This window comes from Varanus komodoensis, unplaced genomic scaffold, assembly GCF_004798865.1.
Source record: "Varanus komodoensis strain SLA01 unplaced genomic scaffold, ASM479886v1 scaffold6_2, whole genome shotgun sequence".
In the NCBI taxonomy this organism is placed as follows: Eukaryota; Metazoa; Chordata; class Lepidosauria; order Squamata; family Varanidae; genus Varanus; species Varanus komodoensis.
The window spans coordinates 14,209,159-14,232,920 of record NW_025336346.1 but is presented as its reverse complement, the minus strand read 5'-3'; the positions used below and the strand labels follow the sequence as shown (position 1 = coordinate 14,232,920).

At 38.3% G+C, this 23,762-nt stretch overlaps 1 protein-coding gene across 1 annotated transcript in view; it reads right to left on the bottom strand.

Moving 5' to 3' along the window:
- The window catches only part of CACNA1D (calcium voltage-gated channel subunit alpha1 D), a 240,186-nt gene that overhangs the window by 87,673 nt on the left and 128,751 nt on the right, over positions 1-23,762 (bottom strand). Inside the window, exons 9-18 of the mRNA XM_044451181.1 lie at positions 17,923-18,010; positions 16,966-16,992; positions 11,410-11,570; positions 10,312-10,537; positions 9,953-10,160; positions 5,969-6,089; positions 3,292-3,406; positions 2,121-2,190; positions 1,438-1,507; positions 109-250 (exon numbers count right to left, since the gene is read on the bottom strand). Of these exons, the coding sequence (XP_044307116.1) occupies positions 109-250; positions 1,438-1,507; positions 2,121-2,190; positions 3,292-3,406; positions 5,969-6,089; positions 9,953-10,160; positions 10,312-10,537; positions 11,410-11,570; positions 16,966-16,992; positions 17,923-18,010 (1,228 nt within the window). The remainder of the gene's footprint in view (positions 1-108; positions 251-1,437; positions 1,508-2,120; positions 2,191-3,291; positions 3,407-5,968; positions 6,090-9,952; positions 10,161-10,311; positions 10,538-11,409; positions 11,571-16,965; positions 16,993-17,922; positions 18,011-23,762) is intronic.

Below are 23,762 nucleotides of genomic sequence, written 5' to 3'. Positions count from 1 at the left end.
TTTGCATTAGCTGAAGTCAGGAGGACTATTTACAGCAAAACCTTGGAGTGGCATTACTATTTGTTTAACGCAATCAGTTGAAGTGATAAACATTAAAATATTATTTACGGGTTTGTATTGCTGAAAATAAAGAAGGAACTTCCTTCAGGAATTGGAGTCATCTTCTCCTTCATGTTAAGTTCAGATATTCTTCGGGGTCGAGGGCCAGCAGGTACTTCTGGCTCTTCCTCCTCCTCCTCCTCCTCTTCACCTACTTTAAATTGAGACTTAGTTTATTATAGAAGAAAATAAATATGTTTAGTAACCTTATGAAATCTCATACAAATCTAAATCTGTATAGACACCCAGTTATTTAAAACAAATTCTACTTAATATGTAAGCATTTCTATGAGTACGGCTTGTTAACCAATATTCAATTATTATATGGATAGGCAAGAAATCAACTGTAAAGTTTTATCAACAGCTTCTGGCCAAGAACAAGTTTTCTAGGCTGCCAGTTCCCTCCATTTTTTCTGCATAACTGCTCATCTTTCATCTATTCATCTATAAACCTCCTACCGTCTTGTGGGCCAGATCTTCCCTTGTGAACACAGCCAAAGGGAAGTTGTTTGTTTCTCCACAACCATAATGTGAATAAATAGTGTCTTCTCTCAATGGTAAATTCAGACAGGATGCAAATAAATGACTTTATCTTTCCCTGGTAAATTCTTTTCTAGATACTACTGTATCAGAAATGCTACTACAACTATAGTCCTTATTTTGAAGTACAGCTCACTGAAGGTGTGCCATAAATGCACCATACACGCACCACACATTTTCTGCCCCTTCCTGCCCCCCTTCCTGTCCCTAAAAAGGTTCTCTGCAGAATAGGCAGTAAAAAGAGGGGTTCCTCCTGTACAAAATGGCCTGTGATGCAGAGAGCTACAGTTTCAGGGGCAAATTTCCCCTAAACAGCTGGAGGCACCTTTCAAAAGTCATTGAAGATATTTAAAGCATTTTAAAAATCTAAAATAGCCATTTGATTCCATTACTGTAATAGGCCCTATTCCAGGAGCCCTCCTTGAAGGAAATTAGGAAGGAGAATACCTGGAGGAGGGCCTTCTCTGTGGAGGAGCCCCAACTATGGAATACGGTCACCAGAGAGGTTTTTATTTTTCCGTTATTTTAAAGTTTAATTGATTTTAATTGGGGTGTTAGCATTTTATAGTCGGATGCTGTGGGGCTGTTCTATTTATTGTAAGCCATCCCAAGACGTTCAGTAGGGGACTGGATAGAAAAGCTTTTAATGAATAAAATAAATAATTGCACTACCTAATGTGTTTTATGAAAACCGAAGCTAAAAATCTACAGTTTCTATTTATTCACATTAATAAAATCAGAGTAACCTCTACCTGTAGTACGTTTGAACTAGTATTTTTTAGTCTACACAACTATTACCTGGGACATCACAAGGTGGATAGGGATCTTTGTCTTCATCTTCCCCTTCTCTATATTCATTAATTGTTACCTATAGTAATGGTAAAGGGAACACATCAGAAGGAAAGTAATTTGGTAATGAAGAACCAAGCTCCTGTACTTTATCCAGCCCTTGTTCCTACTCTTGTCAATGCTCAACATCACCATTTTTATTCAAGACTTCTGGCTGAACAACTCTAAGAATATAATGGCTAGATCTAGAATGTCTCATAGCACCTATTCAGCTATTCAAATATGTCAGAAGCATCATTCTGATACCCATACCTATTAATCAAATTGTTTTTTACAGATACATTATTTCAGAAAATAGAACTCCTGAAACTGTCCACTCTTTTAATCTGGAAGGTCCTAGGAAAATCTAGGAGATCATAAACTTCTAACCAGCTTAAGAATGTTACTCTAATCTGCATATAAACACACACACAGAATATTCATATTCAGCAAGGAACTACCCTTGCTTGGGGGATCCATGGCCCTGAATATTGAAATAAAGATCCCAGAAGCATCCAGCTTGTAAAGAGACTCGGTCCAGTCACATGACTCCTATACAAGGAAGAAACTATAGAAAATAACCAGTGCAGATTATGACACAGGTAGTCTGTGCATTCCTGAACTACAGTACATATAGTATGCAAAGATGATACCTTAGCATCCTTGGCTTTCTTTTGTTCCCCTTCTGGTTTGTCCCCCTTTTTATTATCCAAACTCTCTTTTCTACAAAGGCAAAAACAAAATAAAACCAAAACCAAAACGAAAAAGAAAAAGAAAGAAAAAATGGGGAAAAAACAACTCAACCACCAATCACAATTGGAAATACAACCAAAGCAACATAGACTTGGAATACTAATAATACACAGAATGATATGTCAGTGACATGGCTGCATGAAGCTATTTTTAACTTTGCATTACTTCAAATAACACTGCAAAGCTTAGGACTGCTTTAATATTTTCCGTAGTGGTGAATGTGGTGTAGTAAAACAAAACAACACACCCTAAAGTAAACAATATAATATGTGATTACATGCCTGTTTTATTGCATATGCACATGGTAAGGATCATGCTGTCAATAATACCAAAACAGGTGAGGAAAAAAGACACATACATTATCTATACACACAAAGGAGTACGTTTTCCCACTAACTTCCATGAAGGAACATTAAAACAGGTTAAGCTGCCTTAAGGCTCAAATTATACACTTGACTGAGCCCGCCCCTAGTCATGTACAGAGAAGATAGATCTTTCACCCAGTTTGTAGAACACAAGTAGTGCTTAGGTGGAAGGAAGTGATGAACTTCCCCTACTACCAACCAAAGTTTATCATCATACAGTTTCTCCTCCAAAATCCTCTTTCCCTCCCCTATTCAAATTGAGTGGCTGCTGGGCAGCAATCACTAGGCAGGTCCTAAACACCTCACACATTTAGTTCTTAAAACTAATCCACGGCTCCCTGCCTTACACAACAAGGGCAAAAAGAATAAACCCACAGTCTGACCATCTCCATATACGGTTTGAGCCTCAGGCTTTCAAATAACAGCATAAGCTCTCATATAACTCAAGCTAAATCTTGATGGTAAATTCATATGTGGACTTTGATTTGAACACTGCCTAGCAAAAATTTTCAGCACTTAGAGTATATCTTCACTCATGTCTACAACTTATAATGTTGTAGTAATAGTGACTAGACTTTGTCAGTTCACACCAACTTTCCACATTGAGTATAGTGTCCCTGATTTTTAAGCTTCTTTTCAAATGAGTCTTAAGAAAAAATCAAGACAGGTGCAAAGACTGGCAGGCATTCTGCCATTTCCTTGGTACCTGGCACTCTTTTTTCTCTCCTTTTCTTCAGCCTCTTCTTTCTGAGCAGTGTTCAGACTTTCAGCATCTGCCAAGTTATCAACCGCAATGGCCAAGAAGACATTTAACAAGATATCTAATTCAAATCTTTTTAAGGATATTACACAGGTATTGCAACCTTTTTCCTTTCCAGCTGGGAAACACATGCATTCCATTCTCTTAAATTCAATTCAGAATGTTAACGAGCTGATACAGCATGCTTTAAAAACACACACCCACTTTCTATTGAGATAAATTAAATCAAAGATCTCATCTGGTATAAACAGGTTGATTTATAATTCTATCACAGCAAATGAAATAGCAAGAAAATTTCTATATTACTTAGTTATTTTGAAATGTTTGCCACATCCCTTGCTTCTAGGTGTCCCACAGACATCTGATTGGGCACTGCAGAAAGGGAATGCTAAACTAGGAAGGCATTTGGTCCAGCCCAAGGGGGGCTCTTTGTGTTCTTATGTTCTACAGTTACTACACTCCATGTCAAGTTCTCGAATGCCTATGAGTTGGCTAAGTATACATATTCAGTGGGCAACAATCCACCAGGAAGTTCTTTCTAACATATTCAACTGAAATGAGTCTTCTCTTTGTTCTTAATTTAAAACATGAGAGAAATATAGGTTTAAACAGGCTCTAACAATATGTCAAAATTCCCCTCAAATCAGAATTAATTACTGATTTTAGTCCATATCAGTAGCTATCTCCATGTAATGATGCAATTACTCGAACAAGAACAAATTTCTCACAATTAGGGGCCACCTCGTCACTCTTGTGGTACTGTTTGTATGTTCTTTTTATTTAAAATCATGTAGGCTAACAATATAATTGCAGACATACACACAATTTCATAATGGATGTCTTTCTTATTACAGTGCCCAAGTTTTTGACAACCAACAATTTCGAGTAATTGGGAATGGAATTCATTTCCATTGATCACCTGCAGGTCTATCAAGTTTGGAGAAGATTTTCAATTTTGCAATTTTACAGAGAATTCTAACAATTCCCACCATTGTTCCCACCATTCTTTTTTCCTACAGTGGAAGAAGGAACAGTGCTATAAATTTTTGTGAGATCTATTTGATGGATTTTGATCTACTGCTAGAACAAATCTTTAATCCTGATTCTCACTTTGCAGCAACTGGATTTTATCATCTCCCAGGAAACAAGTACCATCACTTTCTATTAAGCAACATAGTGAGCATATGTTTTGTCTAGGAACTGTTGAAATAAAGGGGGCCAAATGCATAGTCTTCTATGTCCAGCCCAGTTAGAAGAGAGGTAAGAAATAAAAACAGAGGGATGTGCTGTTTATCCTAGACTTTGCAAAAAATCCTCATCTTCCTTATGGTATCCTAAACTTTGGGATCTAAAAGTGTGTGAATAACCTTCCATCTTTGCCAGCAAAAAGTCCAAAGCACTGCTGGTAAAGGACAATGCAACATTCATTTCCTCATTGAGCAAAGGATTAAAAAAGGAGATGTTTCATCAGGTTTAACAGCACTAGCTAAAAAGCAGGATTATAAATCATATTGCTAACAAGATATTGTTTATGATCAACAACTATGGTATTGTATAGTGAACTTAGGTGCTGAGTAATGGTAGTGTCGTGCGCGCCGACTCAGAGGAGACTTTGGCGCATGTAGGGGAGAAGGAGGCTTCCCTTGGGAACCAGGATTCAGTGCAGGAAGATGTGTATCTGGTGCCAGTTGTACAAATGCCCCCCACTCCCTGAGTTTTTCAAAGAGAAAAAGACACGGGGGGAGCAGGATTCAAGCAGGAGCTGATAGTGAACTGCGGTCGGAGGGCAGCTGGGTGGTTGCCGAGGAAACGGTTGAGTAGCCTGGAGATAACGGTCATGAGAACACAGAAATTGGTTATCGCAGGAGCGGGTTTGGAAGATGCATGCTCTTGCAGATGCACGCGCAGACTAGGGCAATTGGAGAAAAGGGAGTTAGAAAGAAGGAGGGAGAGAAGTTTGTTGGGTCCGCTCAAGGAGGGGTGGCCCAGGCAAGTCAAAAGCATTTCGTAATCTGATCCCTCTCAGAAAGAGAGGACAACTTTGCCATCATCATCATCATTTCCTTTAATGTATCTGCAGTGTTTCATAGAATAAAGGACTTTAGCTTCAACTGTTTGATTTGTTGGCTTCGTGGGAAGGAGCCCCTCAGCCTCACAAGAGGCAGCCTTAGTTTGCAGAGGAAAAACTTCCATGGGGAAAAACATGCAAGGGCAAACACCACCAATTTCTCAGCCTAATGAAGTCTGAACATGCTCAGTAGCTACAGAAAGCTAAGTAAGCATTGCTAGAGGGAGAATGAAATGGGAAATGGAATGGCTGGAATGAAGAACAGGACTTCAAACTGCAACATCTTGTTGCAGGTTACACTTGCATTCCCTACCCCTCATTCTCAGCTCTATTTTCATAGATGTTGAGTTCTTAACCAAGAACAGAATCAACAAATCAGAAATTACTAGGAAGACAACCAAATTCTTTCTGAATCCTTTTCTGAAAATGCAAGGCAGGGAGAGGTACCTAACATCAGAATATAGGAAGCTCCAACCTAACTATTTGATATTCATATAGTTACATCTCAATTTTATGATCTAAAGAATAGGTGCACTCTTTAAAATGAAAGGATACAGTTACCACAGATGAAGAGAATAATGAAATATATACAGACTACCATTCCAGATGAAGACGGGCCACCATATGCCATAATGCCATCATACATAACAGCATTCCAGTCTTCACCTGTTAGAATCTAAAAAAAGAGAACCCTTATGAATGAATAAACACACACTATTAAAAAAGAATCTGTTAGTTCACAACATCATGGGAAAGAGTCCTTTAAAATGCCATTTTGTAGCTGCAATTGGTTCATACAAAATCAGCCTATTCTATTTCATTTGATTCTCTAACGCATGAGTGGTTTTATGAGATAAGGATACCTTTTGCTACAATGGTGGCTGGGGCACGCTGGGAACTGGCAACCTTATTCTGTCTCAGCATGCAAAGGATTGCACTCTTAGAAACATTTTGGACAACTTCTGTCACCTATGTGCACATTAGGACTCTTTCTAAAATTCCATGTTATCTGCCACACACGTCCCAGCAATCCCTGTGCTGGCAAATGTGTAGAAATGTGATTCAGGGATCTCATATTAATATGAACATTTATAGTGCAATTTAAGGTTGTAACGATCTTTATGAGCATTACCTCAATAATCCTTACATCAGCCATAGAAGTTAAAGTAATGGATTACCTAAGGCTACTAAGTAAGTATATGGTTGTGAAATGATTTTAACAGGGACTTTCTGGCTCTGAACTTGCACTCTCAGCCATAATACTGTATCAGCAGTCACTGGGGGGAAAACATTTCTGTGACTGCCAATGTTGCTGCCAGCAAAAACATGGTTCCTTAGTTCATACTTTATTTATACTAGTATCTACTTGTCAATGTTTAGGATTACTTAAATGAACACGTAAGTTAATCCTTGCTTTGAATGTGACAAATCGATACAACTGAAGGCATGAACAACTGTGCACCCAGTCTCGCAGTTTCTTTGGAACAACCAAAGGCATCAGCGTGATTTAGTAGTTATGAGTGCGGAACTGGGACTCAGGTGATTTGGGTTCTAGCCCCCGCTCCTGGGATAACCAGGAGCCAACTGGGTGACTTTGGGCCATAGGTTCTCTCAATCCGAGCTACATAATAGGGTTGTTGTGGGGATAAGATTGAGAGCAGAAGAAGAATGCTGTAAGCCACTTTTTCTTTAAAAAAGAAAAAAAGTGGGATATAACTCTAATTAACAAATAAATAGAGCCTAACATAGCAATTTAGGGCATGCAATCTTATGCATGTTTAGACAGGAAAAAGTTCTACAGTTCCCAGCACAACATAGCCAGTCCAGATGCCCTAGTTAGGTGGGCAAAAAAGCCCATCCAATGAAAATCCATAGTGGGAAGACAGAAAGACACTAATAGCCCCTGTGCTCATCTTGCTCTGCACAGGATGCCTTGTAAGCCTCTAAGTTTAGGCTCTTACAGACATCACAATAAGATTTCACTCTAAACATAATACTGAAATCCTGTTCCTCTGGAGCAGCTGCAAGGAAGTGATGAGTGACTTCACCTTTTGGTAATATGTCTGATTAACTTTTGTTTGATATTATGTCTGATTAACTATGGTTTATTGAAACAAACCAGCTTTATAAACTGAGGCATGAAGACTAACCACAGTTTGACCAGATCAGATATAATGTTTTACTGTGGTTAATTAAACATGGAAGCTACAGCTTCAGATTTCTTCCATGCAGTCATCTCAGTGAAGGGAAGTAGAGTGGGGCTCATGAGCCCAAGCTTTATTCATATAGCAAGAAACAATAGTTTATGATTATGTCCCAGTGTAGCCACTGGGTTGGTTGGCAAGTAAGCTTGAAATTTTCCTTTTAAATTTGGAAGACAGTGATTGTGTATTAAATGCTGTATTGTAGTGCAGTATTTCAAAAATCAGGCCACGTACTGTGACCTACAAGTATGAATTCAAGAACCTGAGTTCTAGAACACAGGTTTTATTTGGCTTCAAGCATATTAAAGAAGTTTAGTATAAATGCAAATATGTTTGGATGAAATTTAATGTGAACAACTGTATTTGTTTTTTCAGTAACTGTTACTGCAGAATTTTGACATAAGATATGAACTGAAGCCAAAGTGAATCCATACTCTAATGGCACAATCACTTCTAATGGATCTCAGCATTGCAAAAATGCATATGGATGTGCAAGAAGAATTGCAAACAGACAACAAATATATAGCCCCAAACCAAAGGCCATTTCCTACATTATTTTTTCTAATGTGGAAATTAATCTCTATTGTGGAAATCATATTATTTATGTCTGACCAATAAAACAATTTGGTGCACTGTGGTGGGGGCTGTTTTTCTTTCACATTTCAGATTCAAAGATAAGCTATATGCCATCTGTCTCTTCTTTTATGTATCTATAGTTAAGATTCATGCTTAATACCAGACATTACAAAAATACCTTTCTGTAGCATCTCCAACTAAGGCTGAAATTCTATTTATGTTTATTTGGGAATACACCTGCTTGAATTCAGTGGGACTCAGTAAGCATATACTAGGCTGAAATGTAGGGCTATAATCCTATTCACATGAATTTAAAAGCAAGACCCATGAATTCAATCTTACTTTTAAGTAAACATGCATATAAATGGGCTGCACAAGCAAGAGATAAATTGCAGTGCAAATTATATGATTGTTGTGTAATGCCCCAAGCCTCCATGAGGCAGTGCAGGGGTAGTTGGTAGTTTTAGGTTAGCTGAAGAACTAGCTAAGAACAAACAGTGTCAAGTTGTAAGGTTTTCTTTTAATCACAATAACCTGCCCCTAACAGTAATGATGCAGTAAGTACTGACTGTTTATTTGAGCTCCAGCACTGGGAACTAGGCTCAGCCAAAGGGATTTTCATGGATCTGCTTCTCTAACATAGACTGTGATTTGTCCATTTTTTAAAACCGCTAATGAAATTTGCACAAATGGGCCAATTATGCACACTACATTGCAGAACCACGGTTTTCAGATACTTATTTGTGCAATTTTCATTAGTTATTAAAATGCACCATCATGATCCACAAAAGTCTGAAGAAGAATGACTCACAGTACAGCAAGTCAGCACCACTACAAGGCTAACAAACCAGAATCTGGGGGCTGAATCATGAAAATCCACTGGCTGTTTATTCTTTCATAGGATTCCTCTCACACCCCTAGCAGTAATTACTTGCACATAAGAGCTCATACAAATAAGTGGGCCTCCCTTCATCTTTTCCCTGAAAAACAAGCGGTCTCTTCCTCTTTCTTCCTGCAACATACCACATGCTGCTTGTGAATTACAAGGATTGCCATGAAGCACTATTCACAATCCCATTTACAGAGATGAAACAAAACAAGAGGCAAGATCCAACATCCCACAAGCAGATTTCTTCTTGCATGATGGAAATGTCACTTCTTATCCCACTCTGCTCTAACCCAATTTGCCATACACCCCCAACCCTCTACAGCAGATTTTCTGGAGTGCAGAGAGAAGAGAACATCTGGTTACAGATGCTGTTCTGTTGGCAAATGGGTACAACAACTTTTTGCCCAAACAAAAGGAAGAAGGGAGAAAGGAAGCCCTGCTGCATATGTAAATTTGTACCTTTGGATTAAAGTGGAAGATCAAGGTACTTTTCCAAGATACAGCTTTAAGTGCTTGAAGTATAAACAGTTGTACAAAACAGTTAAACGTAAAGGAAGATTTTTTACATTTAATGACTTTCCATGTTTTTAAGCTATATTTTGGATGAACAAAGACAACTTAATATTAAATGGCATTAACATAAAAGCTATGCTGCATAGATAGATTGAATACATGATATGAACAAATGGTACAAAATGATGCAGAAATTACCAGAATATTGACTTTAATGAGCAGAATGCTATTTAACACAAACAGAATTAATAGTAGTTGTGATAGTGATTTCTTTTTATTTTTTGTAGGAGACAGGATTATTTAGACAGTTTTGTTGTTCAAAGATAAAATGTTTTATAGTGGGTGAAAGAAAGTTACCTGGAATACAGTTAAAAGAGCTTGTGGGAAATTATCGAAGGTGCTCCGTTTTGTTTGAGTTTCATCAAAATTAAATTTGCCTCCAAACAGCTGCATTCCAAGCAATGAGAAGATTATGATGAAGAGGAAAAGCAGAAGCAACAGTGAAGCAATGGACTTCATTGAGTTTAACAAGGATGCTACCAAGTTGCTCAGGGATGTCCAGTGCCTATAAATTAAAATGCGTGTGTTAACAAAAAAAAAACCGTAAAAGAACAGTGCGTGATGAAATATTACAAAAGAGCTGCGGATCATACAAGTGTCAGTAAAACTTGGCAGCAAGTAAAAAGGAAAAGCCATTATCTTTGAGTTCATCTTACCTGGTCACTTTAAAAATGCGGAGAAGACGGACGCAGCGGAACACTGAAATTCCAAGGGGTGACATAATTTCCAACTCCACCAAGATGGTTTCAACAATGCCGCCACAGACCACGAAGCAGTCAAAACGATTAAAAAGGGACACAAAGTAAGACTGCAGGCCCAGACTGTACATTTTTACTAACATTTCACAGGTGAATAAAGCCAGAAGAACTTTGTTTGCAATATCTGGAAAAAATATTCAGAAAATTATACTGATTTTATGCCTCTGACATAGTTGCATACATGGTGCAGAAAGCAAGTGACAGTTTTGTTCTATTTTGTCCTCCTGGGCCAAACTTAGTTCTAAGCCTTACATTCTTCCCAAGTTAAGATTACGATAATCTATACCTACAGAAACATAGTTCAGAAATGAAGAAATTCAGATAATTCAAACTGAATTTTCATTTCCATTTCATACTATATTTACCTTTAATATGGACATGATTCAAAGCTAAATTTGATGTATGCACCCAACTGGAAATGAACACAGCCTGCTTGTCAATTCCCTAAGTTAGAGATGAATGAGGAAACATTTGCCTTGACCATGGAAGTAAAGAGAACAGTTCCTGTGTGGAGAGCTCCGAAAGTCAACTGTGAATTAGAGTCAGGCCCATGAACAGGGCAGAGGTATTTGGCAAGCTGCTTGTATGTGCAACATTTAAAACAAAATGAACAGAGCTCACAAACTTGCTGGCTAAGTTCAGATTTTGGAAACTTCTTGGTGACACATGCTGAAGATGTGGGAATGCACTGTAAAATTACAGCCCGCACAACCCACTACAATAGGATGTAACATTCACTTAAAATCAGCATAGAATAAGTCTACTGTAGATTACAATCTGTTTAACTGGGCTATTCCCTGGCTGTAGCCTAATTTGAAGAATTAAAATTTGACTATTCCTCCTTTTTTGCTGCTTTTTTCTTCTTTTGGTCAAATGATATAAATATCTTGCACAACACCGAATTATTACAAAATGTAGAAAATTAAGAGAAAAGGCTCAGTATGAACAGTTTTCCAGCGGTTGCTGCATGAAAAAAGAAACAGTATTTCATTTTACCTTGTATTTGTGTCAACCAATCAGGCTGATTGTAATGCTCCGATGAGATAGTTAATGTGTTCAAGAAGACCAGCACTATGACTAACCAATAAAATGAAACAGATTTCACAGCAGCTCTACATCTTCTTCGATTGAATCGGTTCCACCGTCTCCAACGTCGACTAAAAATTTAAAAAGCACATTGTAAAAATTAATGTTGAAGACATGTCTGCATGGTAAAAATAATTCAATTCGCTGCCTTGGTGCCACCTCAGAAAATGTCCCACCCTCATGTTTACTCACCGTGACTCAGATGGTGGAAAAATAAAGCAAGGTTTAAGTTAATGAACCAAGGCTCACACACATTTGTATGGGTACAAGCAGCTCTTAAGACACTCTGGTCCCAAGTTGTTTAGGGCCTTGAAAGTAAGAAACAGCACTCTGAAATAATTTCTGAGCACAGAAATTATTTGGCAGGCAGTGCAGGTGATACAGCATTGGAATGGCTTGTTCAGAACTCTCAGATATAGGAAGTAGCCTTGCATGTACGTTCTGGATGAACTGGAGTTTATGCGCTATTTTCAAAGACAGAGTACTTTACAATAATCCACGTGGCCAGGGTGGATTTTACATCACCGAAAGAAATAATGGCTGACCCCATCCATTATTACAGTGCCAATCATAGTTTTGGAGGATTTCATGCACCTTCCCCAACAACAAATATCACCAATTGCACATTTAAGATTCCCACATTATTCAGTGAGTGTCCATTTTGCTGCTGCAAAAAGATCTTTAGATAGGTGCTAAAATTTAACAGATCTTTCTCTATCTGTGTATGCTCAAGTTAAATTATGCACTGCAGGGTTAGTTTTAAATTAGTTTTAGCTGAAATCTCTATCATCGATTAAGCATATGAGGCATTATGCTTGGTTTGTAGAAGGAAGGAAAGGTGAAATGAAGTGATATGAGGATCTAAACTTCTCATATTATGGCCTTACATGTTTTATCTATTCCTGTAACTATCTTGATCAGAGTATTAGAAAAATATGCTCCATAAGGCTTCTAATGCATACATTAATTTGGGACTATACAACACGTACTTCACCTGCAAGGGTTAGAGTTAGGCACTGGGAACAGCCATTCTCTCCACTGCAGCCCAGGTTGAATCCTGATTAAGGTACATGCAGCCTGACTGGGGAAAGAGCACTTTCCCCTTCCCACAGCAGCCTATCCAGCCCTTTGAAAATGCTACACAGAGAGTAGCACAGGATGAGTCAGTATGTGGAGTGACCCCGCTCCCCCAAATTGGGCAGAGACACTTTCAGGAACAGAATGCTTCTGTTCCTGAATTGAGGATCTCGACAGGAATGTACTACCCGGGGAAAATTCACCTTGAAATGTATGTGTGGGGAGGAATGATAAAGGAGAATCAAACTGGACATCCATTATCCAACTACCAATATTACAGTTACCTGTAATAGTACAGGTGGTATAGAAATGTAGTATATGTGCACCCAAGTAGGCCAGGTATGTACTGTAACTATTTTGGACCTAGAACCAATCCCTGTAGCTGTATCTTGAACAGCAGTTTGAGCTCTGCCGCTGAGAAGGTGCTAAGCTTTAGTTCTGTTACATTTAGTCTTCACCAACATATACTTGCATCTTAAACTTCCCCAGAAGGACAGGTGCAGAACATACTATTCTGCCATTTCTTTGGCCAGCTACAACTCCTAGCAGTAGGAAATAAATGAGGATAACCTCAACAACACAGCCCACCTGGCCTTTCTTCCCCCATCCAGAATACTCGTAGCTCCTTGTATGAAATGGACTATATAAGTGGCACCTACTGGATCCACATGCTAAGGAACAGGTCAGTGAATCGCAAAGCTTCTTAGGTGTTTTCTCTGCATAGCAAGGAAGGATTATTTCTATGGCTAGAAAAAATGTTTATTTTTCTAATAAAATGGCCACTGCAATCTTCTGCATGTCCTTATTTCACACATTACACAGCCCACACAAGTAACCTAATGCAGGACTTTGATCAGGTCTGGAAACAAATTAACCACATGAAATATTAGAGCCTAAGTAGATACAAGCTGGGACCCCAGAGCTGTCAGAATATAGTGGTTAGGCAGCAGGATTAAATGAATGAGGGTCAGGGGTACCTGTTCTTTTTCTAGGACGATAGCAGAATTTAGTTTCATGGTTCCAAGCCCATTGCAAAGATTATTGGACACATGTACACAACATTTATTATCTTAGTATCTGAACACTATGTTCTGCAACCTTATCATATGAAATTACCATTAAAATTATGAAAACTTTCCAGTTCACTTTTGTTGTTATCCATACATAAAATATCTATTTTGTGTGTGAGAATAGCTCTTTGCACAAGATTAAGACACATCGACTATGTAAATGTGAAATTTGAGTGAAATAAACATTTAAGAACAACAACTTAGAAAAATTCAGGACTATCAAAGGCATCAAATAGTTTGACACTGAGGATCTCAAAAGTATAGCAAAAACCATGGAGGCTATAAGCCCACATGGACCTGTTTTCCTTTATATTAAGAAAACTGAATTCCTCTTAAGCCTTTTGAAACCTCTAGTTGTAGATCTTTCAATATATTTAATCATCTATGTATATCTAGCCACAGTTGGCTCCATTTCTACTGTCACTGGGTGCTTCTAAATATGCTTTTATTGTGCAATCATACTGCCTCATTCATGGAATGTTATTGGTGAGTCCAGATGCCATCAGTTTCAATTTGTAGCTCTTCTGTGTTTTCCACCACTACTTCCCTGTTTTTTTCTTCACAGCAAAGACAATACATTAAGGAATAAAAGATGGCATAGCTGCACAATGCCTCTTGGTGGTTAGAGGTAGAAATCCTCTGTCTAGAAGCACCCATTGTCTTTGATCCTGAGTCTTGTAAATAATACTTCTACAGTTCTACTAGGACAAATCCAAAGCTCAATGAGAGTAGCATCAATAGTTTAAGAGATTTAGGTGAAGTTTAAAAGTGTAAAGGTTGTACAGACTAATGGATCGATTAGAAGCAGATTAAAAACCCCACAGAAATATTTTGGAAAGTTTTACCAAAATATACGAAACATTGGAAAAGAAACATTTAGTATGAACACAGACAAGAAACAAGGCAAGATATATTGGGAATATGGCTGATTTTGTTATTGTGTTTGTAAAGTTTTGGCTCAGGAAAAGGAAGAATGAACATTATTGAAGGCATTAATAAATCATAACATTTTGCCTGGGAATACTTCAAAAGACATAAAAACAGTTGTTTGGTGATTTTGACACATTATTCCAAACAATATATTTGAATGTCATATAAAATGCTTTTTTCACTGATGATAGTTATCAACCCAATGTAGAATTTAACTACATACAACATAAAGAATTCTCATATTACTTCAGCAATGAAAACCAATACAAGTTGAGAAAACATATTACAAATCTATAGCTTTACAATATATAAGTCAGGCTCAGACTTTTCCCTAACCCCTTCCACTACAGCCACTGGAATATCAGAAGCATTAATTTCTGTCTTTAACTAACTGTTGTTTATCATTATGTCTTAACCTGAGTTTGGATGATATGCTGTAATTTATCATCAGTGAGTTGCATTGTACAGAGCCACTTGGGGTGTTGCATCAACCTATTAAGTTGATGCAACTATTAAGTGTTGCATTAAGCACCACCTATTAACTGCAACCTATTAAGCACCAACCTATCAAGGAGTAAACAACCCCTGCATAACCACGGTTGCTTAACCATCTGCATGATGCATGTTTACCAGGTTCACATGAGGTGACAAGCCCTGGCTAGAGGTTGCATATTCAAAATAGCAGCCACAACCCCTGCAAGCATGGCAGCTTAATCATGGATTGAATAACCCATGGGGATGGGGGCACTGTGTTGACACATGTGGGGTGGACTTAACATCTTTAGTTCAATTATATGATGTCAGGTTAAGAGGGTAGACTGACCGAGAAGCATCAGATTGTTTAAAAAAAATGGCCCATAAGCATAATGGTGGAGTCAGCTAGTTTTGTTTTGGAAGGCAGGAGGGCTATTCAGTTTGGAATCAGTTTTGTATAATTAAGCCTCATTTCCCTAATGGCCAGTATTCTAACTTGGCTTGTTCCCTTTGTTGACGATTTCTGCAATGCTCTTCTTTTATATCACAAAGCCAGCCTACCTGGTCAGCTGTAACATAGTAGATACTTTAGTTAGAAAGTGTTTTGCCCCAATCTTCTTGGAAGGAGTGGAAGAAGACTCATGGCAGGTTATTTTTACTAAACCATAGTAAGATTAAAACAGTTTCAGTTTTGATTATAATAAGAAGCAATGCTTAATTAAAAATGGAAATAGTCATGCCAGAAGGGTCATATATAAGCTCTAATTTCATGCATGCAATACTAAAATTTAGTTTAGTGTTACAGTTACACCTGAAGCAGGCCTATATTTGTGCATTTTAGTCATTGTAGTGTATTTGAAGGAGTTATGTAGTTGGAAGAAACAGCAACTATTTAAAAGTAGTCCTTTTATATCTGTGATAATTTGGGCATGGAAATTGTAGGTTCCAAGTATGATTTAACAGTGTCAACATGATATATAGTGTGAAAAAATGCTGTAAAAATCCTTTCAACATACACAAATCCTCCATGCATATTTTCATGCTTTAGCCTATGGAGAATACACACACCATTGGTTGGGGGTTAAAATTATATTTGTTACATAACTTTGAATAAACTTTCATAAAATTTGGAAGGGAAGAATGAGTAAGGAAAAAACCTGGCCAAAACAAGTCTGTGGAATCTGTGCAACCTGAGAAATGTGGGGAGGCTGCAGAATCCTTATCCTAGATTCTTAGAAATTCAAACATATTTGAATCTGTCACTGCTTTTTCCAACAATTCTATAAAGAAGTGGTGCTGCCAGAATCCCTGACAATAAATTAATATTCTCACCATGTGGGGAGGGAATGTCTTGAACTTCAGATAACAAACTGTCTAGAAACTGATGGATAGCCTGAATGGATGGACCAAATATAAACCTTGACCTTTAAATACTGACTTCTGATCCAGCTTTTAATTCCTAGGGATTTGGACTATTTGGGAACTGGCAAAGTAATGGGTTAACCGCATCCCCTGTCATTTTTCCAGATCTCATTGCTCCTTCTCAAAATGATTTTCAAGGGGGAAAACAGGGCACATTGGGTTACTTTTGTACATGTTCATTTCTACCATGTAATTTAGCTCTCACAATTTTTCCCCTTATAAAAACAAATTTGAGATTAAAAAGCTACCTGATCACATACTTGTAGCTATGTAAGTAAAACAAAGTACTGGGGGATAATTGTTTTGAACTGCAAAGAGTAGAATATGATGCATATGTATCTTGTATATTTACTAACACAATTTTAAAATTCAGTCATATTCAGCCACAGGATGAACATAGAGCCATGAAATTAGGAGGCAAAGGGATGGGGTACTGTGGAGAGAGAAGGAGAGAGAGAGAGAAGGAGAGAGAGAGAAAGAAAAGAATACTGACCTGAACTTGGATTTTGAGATAACTTGACTAAAAGAAAAGGAAAACACATTTTTTAAAAGATAATGCAGAAATTTGTTTTGTGAGCCACCCAGAGAGCCCTTGGGCTATGGAGCGGCATACTAGTATAATAGATAAATAAATAATAACAATTATACAGCTCCTCCTCACTTGACACCTATATTGGAAATTAAAAGCTTTAAAATGATTTAAAACTCAAATGCCTGCTTGATATGTTGATACTGCAGTATTGTAAACTGCAGAATTATCTCACATTTTTGCTGTTTTGGCTGGATCAGTATAAGCATACATATTTTACATGCTAAGGAAATTATAGCTATTTGATGACCTGACTATATATTACAAGTCATGCCAAAGAAGTTCAGAAACGGATTTTAGTCATAATTTAATGAGAAAAAGAAGATAACATTTGTATCCCGCCATTCCTCTAAGGTACTTGCAGAAGAATTTTTCATCAGAACAATAAAATAAGGTAGGCTGGGGGTGAGTACTCACAAAACACTGTGCAGCGAACATAGTTCTAATATACTTAATTACATACAAAGATCTGAACACCAGTATGTTCAAATCAAGAGATGACAATTCATGCTGATAAAATACTTATTCTGTAAAATATCTGCAAACAGAAGACTGACTAGAGAATCTCATTTATAACATAAGCAGGAAAGAAATACTAGCTTAAATAAGGTTCAAAAATCTATTTAGTAAAATAAATCCACACATTTTAAAAACACCCCTATTTCACAGGACTCAAGGTTTTTTTCCCAAGAAAATCTTGGTCCGATTTGCAACTAAAAACACGTTCATGATTAATATCAATAGCAAAATGGTATACATATATACATACAAAAACATATAGTTCAGGAAAATTGCTCCTTTGCTTATTCATTGCTGGAAGAAAAATGGTTTGACATTCTTACCATGCTCATATGTACTCACCACAAAGTTCCACAGCATGCTGGGCTTTCCCCATCTCCACCAACATTTTCAGTATTCACAGATTCAGTTTCACTTGCTTGCATACTTGCTATTATGGAATAGATGAAATAAGTAGATTTATAGATGGACAAAGACAATTTGCATTTTGCTTAACAAAGAAGAAACCTTTGTTTCTAATGAATTTCTTCTGTTCAGGACTGCAACCTATCTTTGAAAAACTGCCCCTCCCCCCAAAACCCCTGTTGACTGAAATGGCTTTCAACAAACCAAGATGAAACAGCTACCAACTAGCACCATTAAGGCATTTTGAAGCCAAATGAGAACAACTGGCATGTCTCTAATAGGAAAACATAAAGTAGGTCTTGTCAGTTGACAGTGGTGACAATAATACTATTACCCTTACTCAGTTGTTGTAAGGATTATACACCTATACACATACGGCTTCTTTGGCAACCAGGCCCAACTGGTGTATGGAGGTTGGGGTCAGTGGAAGTAATCCTGATCCACAGAATGCCTGTACAGGGCTAGAAGAGCAAGACTATTTCTATTGATGGTGATTGAACAAATACAGCTGTTAGAAGCTAACGGATCATTTCTATGGCTTTACATATTAGTTAAGGTGAAAGGATTGCCACAGAACAAAGAATGTAAAGGTACTTGCTTACTAGCCTACACAGATTAGCTGTCATTTAAAGTACAACAAACAAACAACAGATTGGTTTTTACATTACTGGGACTAAGTGCCAGTTATATTTCTGCTTTGGATACCTTACCAAGTTTTACTGGTGACAATTCTGACACCTTTCATTATATTGGTATTGTACTGAATTAAGTGATTCCCTCTGTGGTCTTTTTTCCTAAAACACTGTCCTTGTGAATGTTTTGAAAAGCAGCAGTGTTGAACATTTTCGGCCTAGCTCAGCCCCCAGAGCTTGTGCAAAACCAAGCCAAATGCCATCTACCAGCCATATATTACGTTTTGGCAGGTATAAGGAACTTTTCTTCTTTTCGGCCCTAGGCCAGAAGCAAGAACTGGAGGTTAGCAAATAGGCAGCATTCTGAACAGGTATGTCTCTGTGTGTCATAATTTATGAAGGAATGAACAGCATTATACAGGTCTGGATCTCACACAATGCTAGGATTATATCAGTGGGAGTGTCATACAAGGTTATACCGAGGTAATGAGTTTTAGAGGTGGAACTCAATGCTCTGTGTGGCCCAAGCACCAGCTCTGTGTTCAGACGTTTGTATGCTCTTGCTGCTCCAGTGGCCTTTATCATGTTCCTGCTGCTGTTTGAGAAAAGGCAAGGCCCATATATGCATTACTTTTGAAAAAGAATCAGTGCATAGCAACTAGCAGCAGAATGAAGGCTGAGGAGCCTCAGGGACATGGCAGTTACCGGGAGATGACTCGGAAAGCTGTGAAACCAGCTCTGGAAATAGTTTCAGGAGTTCATATCCAAATCATCAATCCCAGGCAGGCCAGTTCAATCTTTATGTGATATCAGTTGCACATGAACTTAAAGGCCTTTCCAAGCAATCTCCTTATGTTTTCAGTTGTACTCCAATGAGCTTATTTCTAAATCAACTTGTGCAGGATTGTGATGTTAGCCATCTACTTCACAGGATTCAGTCCTCTTTCTTCAAGATAGTACTTCTGCTGTTGGGGTATCAAATTTTCCAAATGATCTTAAACATTAATATTTTGATGCTGCAAAAGATGACCTTTCTCCTGACAAGGAAATTAGCTTATTATTCTTATCCTAAGTACTCTGCGAAATGTGACATGAAAGTGTCACCAAACACCTACTACATAATGCCTGAGACATCAATATGTATTATGAGTAGAGACATCTTTTAATTTTTTTAAAAAGGATTCAGTAGAGATGGAGCATTTCTCCCTTATAACAGCTAACCATATAAGCATCCATCTAGCCCTTTAAAAAGCTAGTGAATACTTGAAAGGCTATTTTTTTTGGCCCTTGGCTATTTTTTAGGTGCTGTGTGATCTCCCTCTCTAGAACTGAAGCATGTTCTCCTTGGATAAATCTGAACATGTCTCTGTTTCTTAAAACAAACGGAACAGGAAAGCCAGAATTGGACCCTCACATCCATTACATGTGAACCAGATAGTATGTTACCAACAATGGCTGGGTCTTACTGAAGGGTACTACTAAGGGCAGGGGTGAGTCCCATCCAGAAAAGCCCTTACAGTCCTTGCAAGGAAACTCATACTGTCAATGCTTCACACACACATTTTGGTGACTGGCAGAACCACTAGATGTCACTTCATTTTATAGAAAGACTGTTCTAATAAAAGTCTCCTAATTCATGTTGTTGCCTTTATTCTGAAGTAGTTGTAGGACTCCAGGGTCATAGCCACAAACCTGTCTTGGGGTCCTCTTCCATGAATGTTCAGCTTGTATCTTAAACAAGTAGCAAGTATCTTCAGTTCTATTATTTGCAGAAAACAAGGGGACAGTCTGCTGGCAAGATTTTCTCCAACTGACTGGTAAGGGCCACAAAGGAGGCCTGTTTCTTTCATTTTTATTCTACAGTAAGTGTAGGAGGCATGATCTAGAGCCCTCTCCCCTATGTGCCCAGTTTGGAGTAAGTGTGTGTGTGTCTGTGTGTTTTGGGGAGATGCCTGCAATTTCTATTCCAAAATATTGACCCAAAAAGAAATAAAGGAAAACTTGCAGCATTCTGAACACCAAGTGCAAAGGCTCTGAGATAACTGATAAGTGGTATTTTAAAATGTGGGAAAACAGAATTGTATTTTATGAGTACGTAATAGAATTAAGTCACTTGAAATACATCAGGCTATCTGTTTAGATTCTGGCATTATTCCCACAGAACCTACTCCCCCACCAGCTATGGGGTTTTTTTCCACGGATGTGCCTCAGAGACCAGAAGTACTTCTCATTTTGAAACTGGGGAAGCAATTGCACACTGGCTGGTAGAATATACAGTCAAGGGAAAGTCTGCCTCCTTTGCACTGTACATGGCTTTCTGGGCCACATTTATGTTCCCAGAAACATTGGTGAACTTATTTTCAGTCCTAGCCTACTATACATGGCTTCTTCTACAAAACCAAGTCTGCCTTTCTTGCAGCCTCCCAAAGGCAAGGCTAGCAGCTCAAACTGGTAAAAAATAAAATAAAAACCAATATGAGATTATAAAAGAAAGCATTATATATCAGCAAACTTGACTTGAATTTTTCTAGTCCAAATCATACAGGCCAAAAGCAAAAGAGTTTAAAGTATAACCCTATGTACATTTAGAGACAGAAAAAAAGTCCTGCTGGCTGGCTGGCGAACCCTGGGAGCTGTAGGACAGAATTTTGCCCTTAAACTGTTCAGGAATGAAAAGGAATATGAAACAAAAAACCCCAAATACATATGCTCATAAGAACTTAGGTGAAGGATCCTGTGATTTAAAGGCACACATTTATTTTCTGGAAGAACAAATTTGATGGGAACAAGCAGATGTACTCAGCCCTCCTAATTGTCCACACACACTTCTATGGGAGGGAACCCTGGAAGCACAGCATGAGCTGAAGGGATGTAATAGGAGGCTGGAACATGCCTCATGCTTCTCTCTCCCTCTGTCCCTCTCTCTCTCCTTGTTATGCTCTTTGCTGAACTACGTCCCCCTCCCATATATACAGCTCTGTGTGGCTTATCAGCATTTGCTTCATTAAATGATTTTGTTAGCTGTTGCCAAGCTCTTTATAGTTTGTTTCACTGGGGATAGGAAGAGCCTGGTAATTGCATGGAACAGAACACTCAATTAGATGTAGCTGTCATCACCCTGGTGTGTTGCCCAGGTTTCCCATTACTTAAATATGCAGAATGGACATGGTGGGATAAAATATTCTCTCTCACATGTTATAAAAACAGTCCTTTTGAATGTTAAATGAAAATAATTACATCTGAACATTTTAATCATATGGTATTGTGAACTAAAATACCATTCTGCAAAAAGCCATTCTCAACCTATGTTCCATTACTTTATGAGCATTTCCGAAATGCTTTATGGCTTGCATCATGTTGCAATGTGAAGTACTCCTATCTGGCTTTCTTCCCTTTTTAGATGATATGCTTTAATCTGATTGAAAGCTATCGTATGGACATTTGTATAAATGAAATTATAGCGAATTAAAACACCGCATCAACAATCTCTTTGAAGCATGCATTCAAACCGCAAATCACTTCCATGCAAATCACCATCATGCACTTTAGGGAATATGTTTATTACCAGTTTTGTATGCATTTGTATATATTAAGCAAAAGCACTCGGAACTCATGGCTTAGACTGAAACAGCCCACTGCAAAACAGGACACATTTACCATGTTTGTTGGACCCACGGCAACAGCTAAATCTGCTTTTCTTCTTGTCCTCTAATAAATCAGCCAGCGTAACCCCTTCGTGTTAAACACATGCAACCCATCAATTACACAATAGGTGGCAGCAGCAGCAGTGCGGAAAAATAATAAAGGATCCACATTCAGTGCAAGAAAGTTAAGAAAGTTATAGAACGTCTCTAATTGCTTTCTTATCAACCTAAATTGATTACTTTAAATTGGGGTGGCAGGATGATCAGAGGTGGGGCCTGCAGGTTCCTTTAACAGCTCCATATGTCTTCACTCATAATATGAGTACTGAAGTTAAATGGTGTACACATGAGGGAAGAGTGAGGGAAAGGAATGTATGTTGAATAGGATTTCCAGGGGTTTGGGATGAACCGCCAGTGTCCTGCATAGCTTCCTACCTCCCTACAAGTATTTTTATTTATATATTGCGATTTATATCCTGCTTTTTTCCTACAAAGGGCTCAAGGCAGCTTACATCATTTCTCCTCCTTCATCTTATCCCCACACAACAACCCTGTGAGGTAGGTTGGGCTGAGAGTCTGTGACTGGCCCAAAGTCACCCAGTTGGCTCCACGGCTGAGCGGGGACTAGAACCCAGATCCTGAGTCCCAGTCCCAGCTCTTAACCACTACACCACACTGGCTCTCCAGTGTATCAGAAGCAGCATTATATAAAAAAGGCACATATATGCACAAACACACACACACACACATATATATAGCTCTGCAACCAATACAGCCTGCAGGGCTATTGCCTACTGGCTAGTTACAGGCTTGACATGTAGAAGGCTGCATGCTCAGGGCCCAGCATTTCTAGGTGAAACCCTGAAGAGCATCTGCCAATCAGTGTAGAAAATACTGAACCAGATGTGCCAATGATCTGATAAGGCAGCTTCCTACATTCTTAAAATTAGTTTTCTTCAGTGCTTTTTCTTTTGTTTTTATTTTTGTTTTTTTAAGTACAGAGCAAATACAGTCTTGTCTAAATTAATTTATTCCTTACAGTAATTTGGCATTCTTGGCCAAGCTGGGGGAGGATTTACCACAGATATTGAGAGAACTGAGGTGAGTCATTTGTAACAGTTACACAGATCACTCAGTGCTTTCTATTCAATGATTAGCAATTAGCATCCAGATAGCTTTACAAGGGTATCACATGGAGTTAAAATGAAGGGCTGATTCACAGAATCACAAATTGGGACTGTCTTTCAACTTCAGCTGTTTTGCCTGCCTGGGTTGAATGTGCCAACTCCCACAAACGTAAATTTTAAGCTGATATTAGCACACAACTCATGACACATGCACATATCAGAGATCTGTGTTTTATGACAACTAGTCAACGATGCACCTGTTTTATCCAGGCTGGCAAACATCTGGCACATACGAGTTAAATCCACCATGGGACTTTTCTCATTCTCCCTACACTTCTGCATTGGGGTATAAACTGATGCTTCCAGTAGTTTCT